Raw genomic sequence first — 12,579 nt, 5'->3', positions numbered from 1 at the left:
TTGATTGGCTTTGGCTACCATTGCACCTTGACTTGAGGATGGCGAGGAGGTACTATTTGCAGCTTTGCCTCGAGCTGAACATGAGTGTTTAAATGCATCCTAATTTAGGACTTTTTTCCCTACTTAATCCATCTTTTAACACTGGGTGTATTTGTAATTATTTATTTTATTTATTAAATTTATATACCGCCCCATAGCCGAAGCTCTCTGGGCAGTTTACAAAAGTTAAAAACAGTGGACATTAAAAAAGTATACAAAATTTAAAACCATCAAAAAGATAAAAAAAAAACAGTATACAGTATCCATTTAAAACAACAACAGTTCTGGGGTCCATTAAAAAAAAACTTAGCATATGTTGTTAAATGCTGTTAAATGCCTGGGAGAAGAGAAAGGTCTTGACCTGGTGCTGAAAAGATAACAATATTGGCGCCAAACATGCTGACCAGCAGGCAGGCAGAGATGGGTAGGTGCTCACAGGGTGCAGCAGATCTTGAGCAGAGTTTATTGGAATAAACTAGGAGAGTTACACTTTTCAAATTTATACCAATAAAAGCTATACATAATATAGGTTACGTTCATAAACTAATAGGTATTGCATACATATTTTTCTAAAAAAACAAAAAGGAGGGGGAGTTTTCCTTCACGAGGTCAACATTTCCAGAAAAGTTACATCTCCACATATGAGTAATATGGGTGTTACCCACACAGACCTGTTAGCATACAGAGGGCTATATAAACTGCAGTGCCCTTGCCCCAAGAGGCTTCCAGTCTAAGGGCCAAATTATACAAGACATAATGCAGAGACCGTCTGCTCTGTCCCATCTGCCTTATATTTTTCTTAGTTCAAGCACTTACTTCAGTAATCATCGGTCTTTGGAATAGGCTATTTACAACTTAGCAATCAGCCTTCTGCACTTGTTTCCACGCAAAGGTTGCATCCAGGGCCATATCGAAATTATCTTGCTCTTGCTCTCTGCAAAGTTCTAGGAAAACCTAAACGATACATTAAAAAAAAAAAATTCAGTGAAGCAGATGAGTGTTTAAAAGGCATTGCACATACTTTAGCTTAAAGCTCTTACTGTCAGTAACTAGGCCTTGGGAAAGGCATTTCTAGCTTTTAGAAGGGGAAAACACCAAACGACCAGTGCTTGAGGAAAGGGGGTGGGGCTGGGGGCATGGAATTCTGGGGAAACCCAGAGGGCCAAACTGGGACCCCTGAAAGGCCAGATTTGGGCCCAGGGTTCTGCACCCTGATTTGGGGGATTTTAAAGCTCAATTCTCCTTTGAGACAGGCTATGATGATCTCCCAGAGTTATTTTCTGAACCTGGCTAGAACTTCACCAACATCTCTAAAAAATATTCATGTATGCAGTTCACAACATAATGAAAGGAGCACATAATTCTGGATGGAGAGATCCAGCACTGGGTGGTGCAGGAGAGGGGTGGGAGCATGTGCACAGCTCCCAATCTAGTAGAAGATGCACATGTGGAAGCTGGGTTGTGCTTACTGTAGCTTTCATCCACTCAGATTCAAACATTCCATTTGGAGGTAAGATGACCACACATACCACCTATTACTTATATTTTAAAACACTTTACCTGTTCCAAAGTATTCAAAGAAAAGCTATATTCCTGAAAGTTGAAACTTTGTTTAGCTGTGAAGACATAAAATTAAACAAATTACATTCTGTTGACGTTCACCTTTGAAATGATGCTTTCCCTCACCTTCCTTTTTTCACAATGGGTGTCCTGAAGAAGCCTGTCTGAAACCAGCCACTTTTGCTTATCTCTTTGGGCAGAGTGCCCAGACTGGGAAGCACGCCAAGAAACAGCAAACACAGCAATTAAGGAAGTAACTGATAACGTGTATTGGTCACACAACTGAAACAAAAATACATAGAGCAATCGTTTGTTGCTTACGCAAAACACATAGGCAGTCCATAAAGCATTCCAGATGTCAGTGAGGGTACGAGAGAGTCACGAAAGTCCATAAAGCCAATCCAGGTTCCAAAGGGCAGGAGAGAGTCACGGGGTCCAAGAAGTCCAGAGTCCAAAACAATCCACCAGGAACACGGCACAGTCAAGGGTACACGGTCCAGAGCTTCTCCCAGGCAAACCAGATAAGCTCTGACAAATTTGTTGGTCTGCGAACTGCTACCTAAATACACCAGCTTGGCCTCACAGCTGTTCCTTGTTCAGCTGGCGTTTATTAGCAATCCGCTTAGATCGGCGTAAAGCCTCCTTCTCTGCCCTTTGCTGTTTGAACGAGGGCACGTGTAGCAAGTCTGTTTGCTCCTCTTCTAAGTCTGCACTGGATGAGGCCTCTGCTGGCTGTTGATCAGCCAAGCTGGTACTGGGTCCCGCCTGTGGCTGCTCATCCCCAGAGTCCTCATCCTCAGAAAACTCACCGTTCCTTACACTACTCCCCTCTCCATAATCCCCTCCTGCTGCCCTAGCTGGGCCTGGCTTGGAAGGGTAATTAAGGTGAAAGTCCTGCACCAAGAGAGGAGCATGCACATCCCCAGCATTCTCCCAGGAGCGCTCTTCTGGCCCATAACCCAGCCAGTCAATTAAGTACTGCAAACGCCCTTGATGTTTCCGTGAGTCCAAGACTTGTGCCACTTCATACTCCTCCTCCCCATCCACTAACACTGGGACTGGAGGAGCCTTTGACCCAGCATCCGGCCTCACCCCTGCTGCTGGAACCAATAGAGAGCGGTGAAACACAGGGTGAATCCGGAAAGTCCGAGGCAGCTGTAAGCGGAACGCCACCGGATTAATCTGTGCTGTTACTAAAAATGGGCCCATAAAACGCGCATCCAACTTCCTGCAGGGTCGATGCCGTGGAAGATTCCGTGTTGACAACCACACCCGGTCACCAACCGTGATTGCCGGCCCCTCCTGCCTCCTCCGATCAGCGCCCACCTTGTAGGCCTCTTTGGCCACCTGCAGCTGCTCCTGCACCATGGATTGCACTGCCTGTAATTCCTGCAACCATTGGTCTGCTGCAGGAACCCTGGTAGCGGGCACCACCGCCGGAAACCACCGTGGATGAACACCGCTGGTTGCAAAGAACGGTGTCTGCTGCGTTGAGGCGTGCACAGAATTATTATAGGCGAATTCCGCCAAGGGAAGCAACCCCATCCAATTGTCTTGTTGATAGTTAGAGTAACATCGCAGATATTGCTCTAACGTGCCATTTGTCCGTTCTGTCTGGCCATCTGTCTGCGGATGAAAGGCTGATGACATATGCGCCTTGATGTCCAAAACCTGCATCACCGCCTTCCAAAAACGTGCCGTAAATTGCGCTCCCCGATCCGAGACAATCCCCTCCGGTAGTCCATGTAACCTGAACACATTGTCCACGAACAACCGAGCAGTCTCCTGGGCGGTTGGTAACCCCGGACACGGGACAAAATGCGCCATCTTTGAAAAAAGATCGACCACTACAAATATAGTGGTGTGTCCCGCAGACAATGGCAAGTCTGTAATAAAGTCCATTGAAATCACCCGCCATGGACCCACAGGTGTAGGCAACGGATGTAGCAAGCCTGCCGGTCGCCCCCTTATGTCCTTTGCCCGACGACACACCGGACAGCTCTGGACGTACCGAGCCACATCCGCTTGCACCCTCGGCCACCAAAAGTCTCTAGATAGCAGGTGCAAAGTCTTGTATATGCCAAAATGTCCGGCCGGCCGGCTGTCATGGCACAGCTGTAACACTGAGTCCCTACACACCCCTGCTGGCACATACAAACGACCCCGGTGATATAGGAGCCCGTCTCTCATGTGAAACGGTGCCTTGGCCCCTTCTGCTGCATGTTCCTGCACCAACGCGTCCTGCCCCTGCACCTGGCGAATCTGTTCCCGCAAAGTCGGGGGCACCTGCGTCGCTGCAAAATGTTCGGGTCGCAGGATCGTTGACCGCACCTCCCTCTCCGTCTGCGCTGCATACTCCGGCTTGCGGGACAAGGCATCAGCCTGGCGATTTTGGGCCCGAGGAATATATTTCAACCGAAAGTTGAAACGCCCAAAAAACAAAGCCCAGCGCTTCTGCCTTTGTGTCAGCTTCCGGGCCGTTTGCAGATACTCCAGGTTCCGGTGATCGGTCCGAACCTCCACTGGATACTCCGCCCCCTCCAACAGATGACGCCACACCTCGAAGGCCGCCTTTACTGCCAAGAGCTCCTTCTCCCAGATCGTGTAGTTTCTTTCTGGTGGAGTAAGCTGCCTAGAAAAAAACGCACAAGGCAACCACCCAGAGTCTGCTGTACTTGCCTGTAGCAGAACTGCACCTACGGCGACATCTGACGCATCCGTCTCCACTACAAACGGTTTACGTGGATCTGGATGCTGCAAAATTGGGGCTGCCGTAAACCGCTGCTTCAGCTGCTCGAAAGCTACCTGTGCTGCCGGCGTCCACCGAAACCCCGTCTTGCCCCTCAGCAACTGGGTGATGGGTTCCGCCAGAGTCGCGAACTCCGGAATAAAGCGCCGGTAAAAATTCGCGAAACCCAAAAAGCGCTGCACCTCCTTTCGAGTCCTAGGAGACTGCCAGGACAGGACCGCTTCGACCTTGGCGTGATCCATCGCCACTCCTTTTGCAGAGATCTTATAACCTAAAAAGTCCACTTCCGTGAGATCGAACGCACATTTGTCTAATTTGGCGTACAACCTGTGCTCACGAAGTCTCTGCAAGACTGCCTTAACATGAGCATCATGCGCCTCCTGATTGGGGGAATAAATCAAAAAATCATCCAGATAAATAATAACAAAGCGATCCAAGTAGTCCCTGAAAATGTCATTAACAAAATGCTGAAATACGGCTGGGGCGTTGCATAACCCGAACGACATCACCGTATATTCATAGTGCCCATATCTGGTCTGAAAAGCAGTCTTCCACTCGTCCCCTTCCTTGATTCTCACTAAATTATAAGCCCCGCGAAGATCTAGTTTGGTAAAAACCTTCGCATGTCGCAGGCGCTCCAAAAGTTCTGGAATTAGTGGTAAGGGGTAGCGGTTACGCACTGTGATGCGGTTCAGGCCTCTATAATCATTACAGAGACGCAAATCCCCTGTCTTTTTGCGTACAAAGAATACGGGTGCGCCTGCAGGCGACTTAGAAGGGCGAATAAACCCCTTCTGTATGTTGGTCTCCAAAAATTCCCGTAAAACCGCCAACTCTGGTTCCGAAAGGGAATAAATGCGCCCTGCTGGTATAGAGGCCCCTGGTAACAAATCAATAGTGCAGTCATATGGCCTATGCGGTGGAAGCCTATCCGCCTCCTTTTTGTCAAAAACATCCGCAAATTCAGCGTACTTTGTTGGAAGATCTGCAGCCGCAGATCTTGGAACCGCTGCCACGGCTGCCTGCACCCGCTCTGGCCAACAATGTTCTTGACAATAGGGTGAAGCAAAAAGTACTTCCCGCCGACCCCATGAGATATGGGGATCATGCTGCGTGAGCCATGGCATCCCCAAAACCACTGCAAAATGTGGCACCGCGGCCACATAGAAACGTAGGTGCTCCACATGTCCCTGGATCTCCAGCTTCAACATCGTAGTCTGATGCGTCACCGGCCCTGATTTTAAAAGACGCCCATCAATTGTCTCCACCTGCCTCGGCTCTGCCAGCGGCTCTAGTGCGAAGTTGTGTTGGGAAGCAAACGCCCAGTCCATAAAATTGCTGGATGCCCCAGAGTCAATCATAACTCCCACTGCACACCCCTGAGCCTGCTCCCCTGACAGAGTTGCTGCGACCAATAGAGGGTCTTTTCTGGGTGCTGTCTGAGGCACACCTGCCTCTGCCCCAAAAATTCCCAGGCTAGCGACCCCTCCTAAGCCTGGGAAGTCCCGTTTCCCGACATAGACCCCTTCTGTCCCTTGGAAGGGCATACTCGAGCAAAATGCCCCCCAAGCCCACAATACAAGCACACGCCAGCCGTTCTCCTTCGCTGCTTCTCTGCCACAGAGAGACGTGCTCGCACAGCTCCCAGCTGCATTGGCTCTTCTCCAGTACAGGGCGAGACCAAGACTGCAGGTGCTGCTGCTGGCTCCACCACTGGCTCCACTTTCCACCCTGTTGCTCCTTTCCGTGCCAAACGACATGCTGATAACCGAGCATCCATCCGGGTGGCTTGTTCGATAAGCAGAGCCAACGATGTAGATGGTGCTGAGCGTGCCAACTCATCCAACAGCTCCTCTGCGAGGCCATAACGAAACTGGGACTGGAGTGCACTGTCATTCCAGGTCAGATCTTGTGCCAGGAGACGGAACTGTGTAGCATATTCTGCCACCGACCCCTTGCCCTGACGCAGCTCCCTTATGCAATGCTCCGCTGTCTCTGCTTTCACTGGATCTCCCCAGATGGCTGTCATCTCTTTCAGAAACTCAGGCAGATTGTCAAGCAAAGGGCTATCCTGATTGAGATAAGGCGTAATCCATTTGCTTGCAGACCCAGACAACAAGGACACAATAAAAGCTACTTTGTGCCCGTCTGTAGCAAAATCCTCCGGTCGGACCTTGAAATGCAGTCTGCAAGTTGCAATGAAACTGTCCAGCCTTTCCTTTTCTCCTGCAAACCTCTCTGGCATCGCTGCAAAACATTTACTCCTACGTGGGAGCAGCGGCGGAGGCTGAGAAGCCGCAGCCATTGCCTGATTCACTTGCGCTTGGAGCATGGTGATTAATTGCGTGAGCTGGATCACCTGCGCAGCTAACTGCTTCTGCTGCTCCAAAAGGTTTTCCATTCTTATTTTTCTTAACAGAAAAAGTGCTGGTAAAACGTTGGTCAGAGCTTATTCTGTCCTGAAGAAGCCTGTCTGAAACCAGCCACTTTTGCTTATCTCTTTGGGCAGAGTGCCCAGACTGGGAAGCACGCCAAGAAACAGCAAACACAGCAATTAAGGAAGTAACTGATAACGTGTATTGGTCACACAACTGAAACAAAAATACATAGAGCAATCGTTTGTTGCTTACGCAAAACACATAGGCAGTCCATAAAGCATTCCAGATGTCAGTGAGGGTACGAGAGAGTCACGAAAGTCCATAAAGCCAATCCAGGTTCCAAAGGGCAGGAGAGAGTCACGGGGTCCAAGAAGTCCAGAGTCCAAAACAATCCACCAGGAACACGGCACAGTCAAGGGTACACGGTCCAGAGCTTCTCCCAGGCAAACCAGATAAGCTCTGACAAATTTGTTGGTCTGCGAACTGCTACCTAAATACACCAGCTTGGCCTCACAGCTGTTCCTTGTTCAGCTGGCGTTTATTAGCAATCCGCTTAGATCGGCGTAAAGCCTCCTTCTCTGCCCTTTGCTGTTTGAACGAGGGCACGTGTAGCAAGTCTGTTTGCTCCTCTTCTAAGTCTGCACTGGATGAGGCCTCTGCTGGCTGTTGATCAGCCAAGCTGGTACTGGGTCCCGCCTGTGGCTGCTCATCCCCAGAGTCCTCATCCTCAGAAAACTCACCGTTCCTTACAATGGGGAGCAAAATTGCGCCTTCAATTTTCAACCAGAGGATGCACTTTCTCTGCCTCCAGTACCCCCAGATGCCCACGTGAGCATGTAATATTTGAAGAGGGCACACACATGCAAAATCCAACATATGTGCTGGATGTTACATTTGTATGGTATTCACTGCCTACACCTAAATGTGGATGTCCCAAGATGCTGGAAGAAGGGATGGGATAGTGGTATCCAAATTGGGCCTTCCGTATCTTCACCTACAAATAGTTGGGCAGTATATTCAGCTCAGACATACCTTCCTGTAGCATGGAGAAGGCTCTTGACAGAGGCAGAGCATCTTCGATTGGGACCTTGTAGACCAACAAAGTGGATATCCTAAGGAGAAGAAAAACAACAACCCAGCTGCCAATATAGCTTTGATGCAAAAGAGGATGGGCCGAGCAACCATTCTGCATTTGCAGAATCCTGTTCAAAAAGCTAAGTCCCAGTTTGGCAGGGAAGAGGAGCAGAGAAGTTTAATCCCCCCCCCCGATCTTTCTCTGGCTGAGTTCGGACGACACGCTAATCAACAGTTGCTTCCCATTCTGTTCCTATCCCCCCGCCCCCGGTTGATTAGCGTGTAGTCTGAACTCAGCCTGCCTGCCTGCCTGCCTCTCTCTCTCTCTCTCTCTCTCTCTCTCTCACACACACACACACACACACATACACAGATTTTTCTCCTGATCAGCAAAACTCCAGTTTTATAAAAGGGTTCCATCTGCACAGCATTGGCTGTTGGGCTGGGAAGGGATTTGCATGCATGATTCCTCATCCAGCCTGAGATACACACACAGAGAAGCCAGATGGATCGGAGCATATGAATGTGTCCCCAGAACTAACAACTCCTGCTTACTATGTGGTAGGTCCATGCGTTAATAAGTGGAACCCAGAAAGCTGAATGAAAGGAAGGAGTAGATGGAATGGATAATCACTAGGGATGTGCTCCGCTCCGATTAGGAGCGTAGAAGCAGTAGCGGATTGGCCTGCTCCGCCTTACCCAGAGGCGGAGTAGGAGCGGACCGCGGACCCCCTAGAAGCAAGGCGAAGAGAAGCGACCATTTTTCGGAGCTCCGAGTTCAGTCGGAGCGCTCCGGTCGCCATCTTGAAAACATTTCGCCATAGGATTGCATTGCGGCAAATAATCGCGCATAACTACGTTGTTTTTGAAGCTATCGTTCTGGAAATTCTTGTGCACAGAGAGTCGTGGATGGGGGTCATTTTGAGACCACTCTCACCTCTCTGCGTGCTGTGGTTCACGTGCAATATTTTTTTAAAAATCGGGTCAACCGCGGGGCTCAAACTGCGTTTCGGCTTTTCGCCCATAGGATTGCATTGAGGGAAAGAATCGGGGATAACTGGGGGGGGGGTTTAAGCTATCGTTCTGAAAATTCTTGTGCACAGAGAGTCGTGGATGGGGGTCATTTTGAGACCACTCTCAACTTTCTGCGTGCTGTGGTTCACGTGCAATATTTTTTAAAAAATCGGGTCAACCGCAGGGCTCAAACGGCGTTTCGGCTTTTCGCCCATAGGATTGCATTGAGGGAAAGAATCGGGGATAACTGGGGGGGGGTTTAAGCTATCGTTCTGAAAATTCTTGTGCACAGAGAGTCGTGGATGGGGGTCATTTTGAGACCACTCTCAACTTTCTGCGTGCTGTGGTTCACGTGCAATATTTTTTTAAAAATCGGGGTTTGGGTTTTTTTTTTTTATTATTATTATTATTTTGGAAGCGATGACAGGCACATTCAACTCCCAATCCTGATGAGAATTCATCTCCTCAGAAAGCATCCTCCTCCAATCCCAGCGTTGGAGGGGGGACTAAGGCAGACCCACCCTGAGAACTTTCTGTTTTGTGTCTCTTTGTGGGTTGGCGTTCGTGGAGGGAACACTTACTTAGCTAGTGCTCCTGCTTTGGAGATAGATTAATTTAATATAGGTTTAGTTTGGCGCGTGTGTGTGTTTGTTTGCTTCTTTCTGACTTGTAGCTTAGTTTGCCCTGTGTTTTCCCCTTACTTTGATTTAATATAAACTTTATTTTTGAATTTTGGAGTGTGTGGTTGGGTTGGTTGCCCCCCCCTTCCCTGTATTAAAGCCTGACTGTTCTGCTTTTGTGAAAGCTTTCTTTTGAAAGCATACACACACTTTTTGTCCCATTTCCCTACATTTATATTCTTAAACATATTTTATTATATTCTTTCACATAGTCCATTAGTATATATTCTCATACATATTATATTAGTATTCATATTTTGTTCTTCTTATAGTAGTGGTTGGTTCTTTTTCCCCCTCCCCTCTCTTAAATCCTGATTGTGTTTCCTTCTATCTTCTATATACCAAATATACCAAAAAAATTGGATTCTCTTTTTCTTCTCTGTGTAACTTCGACGGAGTGGGCTGCTTTTGTCAAGTTCAACAGGCAGCCACAGATTGAGCATTTTGGGGAAAGCATACGCACACCATTTCCCTATTCTTAAACATATTATTATTATATTCTTTGACATAGTCTTAGTAGTCTATTAGTATACATTCTCATACATATTAGTAGTAGTATTCATATTTTGTTCTTCTTATAGTAGTGGTTGTCCCATTTCTTGTCCCATTTCCCTACATTTATTAGTAATATTCTAAAACATATTATTATATTCTTGTAGATATTCTTAGTAGTATATTCTCATACATATTAGTAGTAGTATATTTTATTGTTCTTGTCCCATTTCCCTACATTTAAACATATTATATTCTTCTTATACATATTCTTAGTAGTACCTTATACATAGTATTAGTAGTATTAATATTTTGTTAGTCATCATGAAAAGAGAAAGCAGGCGTGCTGAAAGCAGCAAGGCTCAGTCTGCCAGCAGGGCTTCCTCTCCTCCTGTGAAACTCAAACGGGCAACTCCTTGGCTGACTGCTCCAAAACAGAAGCAGGACAAGCAGCAGGCAGAGCCACTCTCTTCTGCAACTTGTGCCCGGCGTTCTCTTTTTGAGGGTGGGAATGGGAAAAGTGCCCGTTTGCAAGAGGCACGTGGCAGCAGTGCCATTAGAGGAGGAGGAGTATCCCCAACTCCTTCATTCTCCTTTCAGCCCACGAGCCCGCTGATGGACCTAGACGAGGTCCTCAGCACAGTGGAGGGGGGGGAGGAGGAGGAGGCGGTGGGCCTCCAGGATGTGGGGGCTGAGGAGGAGCAGCAGCAGGCCGAGGCTCTCTCCCCAGTCTCATCCCACACCCCTGTTTCTGTGGCAACACCAGAGAGCTCAGGCGGGCAATTGGTGGTGTCACCACAGAAACGAAAGACAAGCATCGTGTGGGACCACTTTGAGTTGGGAGCGGATCCCCGCTTTGCTGTCTGTCGCCACTGCAAACTCAGCCTAAGCAGGGGTTCATCGACAGGGCATTATGGAACCAGCAGCATGAAGATGCATCTTCATAGGCAGCACCAGGCGATCTTGCTGGGGAAAGAGGCGGGCAAGGCGACTGGTTCCAGGGGAAAGCCGAAGGCTGCTGCTGGCACTGCCACTCTAAGCTCTCCATCTCCCATCCCCACAAGGGTTAGGCAGGCAACCCTGCAGGACATGGGGTGGGGGAAGTATTGACCCACAAGATGGCGTTTTCCAATGCCCACCCAGGGTGCTACTGTGTTGGGGCATCTGCCGGGACTGACTCCTCCCCAATACTAGATCTATGACATGTCACTCTGCCTGCCCCTCTGCTAGCCTGTCCTCCTCGGTGACCGACTCGCTGGGATGGTTTGCGTTTGCAATGCGTGACTAACTGCAATGCTGGCTTAGAAACCAGCCATCACTTCCTTGTGCCCCCAGAAATGCCCGCAGCCTGCCTGCCTGCCTGCCCGCCTCCCCCGGGGTGCTGCTGTGGTGGGGCATCTGCCAGGACTGACTCCTCGCCTACTCTGCCTGCCTCTCTGCCCGCCTGGTGCCTGGTTTGCTCCCAATCGTCCTCCTCTGTGCCCCTCAAGGCGTAACTGCTGGCTTAGAAAGAAACAACCAGCCATCTTTGCCTCACTTTGCGCCCACTTATGGGTTGGTTTGCTATGCGTTAGTGCTCAAGCCATCCTTGCGGCACTACAATGCATGCTGCCTGCCTGCTTTCCATTGATGGTGCTATATAAATAAATAATAATAATAATAATAATTCTCCCCTTCCCGCCTTGCAGCGATGGTGTATGTGTCTTGCTTTGACTCAGGGGAGAAGTCCTTCCTGCGCTCACTTAGACTTTATCAAATTCAATAATCCCTTTTTCAAATGTGCCAGAAGATTTAGGGTTATCTCGTGGCATGTTGGGATTGCCTTGGAACTGGCCCCATTGAGCTGTCTGCAATTGCAACTTTAAATCCCTGACATACTGGAGTGTTCAAATTTCAAAAGTTCCCCTAACATCAGGGGATGATGGGATTGCCTTGAAACTTGGTGTCCATGGGGACACATGGGTAAGCTGTCATGGGACCAAAGGATAGGTTTCTAACGTGCAAATTGACGTAGTTGTAGAATGGGACTTGATTTGGGGTGAGTTAAAAAGTTTAAGCCGCGCCAAAAATCAGGGGATGATGGGATTTGCTTGCAACTTGGCGTGCATGTGGACACATGGATAAGCTCTCCTGGTGCCGAGTTTGAGGTTTCTAACATGCAAATTGACGGAGCTATCCCAAGGGGTGTGAATGGGGTGCCCGATTTTCATAAATTCCCCAAAAATCAGGGGATGATGGGATTGCCTTGAAACTTGGCGTGCATGTGGACACGTGGATAAGCTATCATGGTGCTGAGTTTGAGGTTTCTAACGTGCAAATTGACGTAGTTGTAGAATGGGACAATTTGGGGTGAGTTAAGCCATGCCAAAAATCAGGGGATGATGGGATTTGCTTGCAACTTGGCGTGCATGTGGACACATGGATAAGCTCTCCTGGTGCCGAGTTTGAGGTTTCTAACATGCAAATTGACGGAGCTATCCCAAGGGGTGTGAATGGGGTGCCCGATTTTCATAAATTCCCCAAAAATCAGGGGATGATGGGATTGCCTTGAAACTTGGCGTGCATGTGGACACGTGGATAAGCTATCATGGTG

General features: G+C 48.6%; 1 protein-coding gene across 1 annotated transcript in view; it reads right to left on the bottom strand.

Annotated features, from left to right (window-relative positions):
• Positions 1 to 881: 881 nt before the first annotated feature.
• LOC134394519 (ABC-type organic anion transporter ABCA8-like) overlaps positions 882 to 12,579 on the bottom strand; it is a 110,533-nt gene continuing 98,835 nt past the window's right edge. Inside the window, exon 39 of the mRNA XM_063120049.1 lies at positions 882 to 993. Coding sequence (XP_062976119.1) covers positions 895 to 993 — 99 coding nt within the window. The 3' untranslated portion in view covers positions 882 to 894. The remainder of the gene's footprint in view (positions 994 to 12,579) is intronic.

This window comes from Elgaria multicarinata, chromosome 3 (assembly GCF_023053635.1).
Source record: "Elgaria multicarinata webbii isolate HBS135686 ecotype San Diego chromosome 3, rElgMul1.1.pri, whole genome shotgun sequence".
Classification (NCBI taxonomy): domain Eukaryota; kingdom Metazoa; phylum Chordata; class Lepidosauria; order Squamata; family Anguidae; genus Elgaria; species Elgaria multicarinata.
The sequence above is the reverse complement of the archived record's forward strand: the minus strand, read 5'-3'. Positions and strand labels throughout refer to the sequence as shown.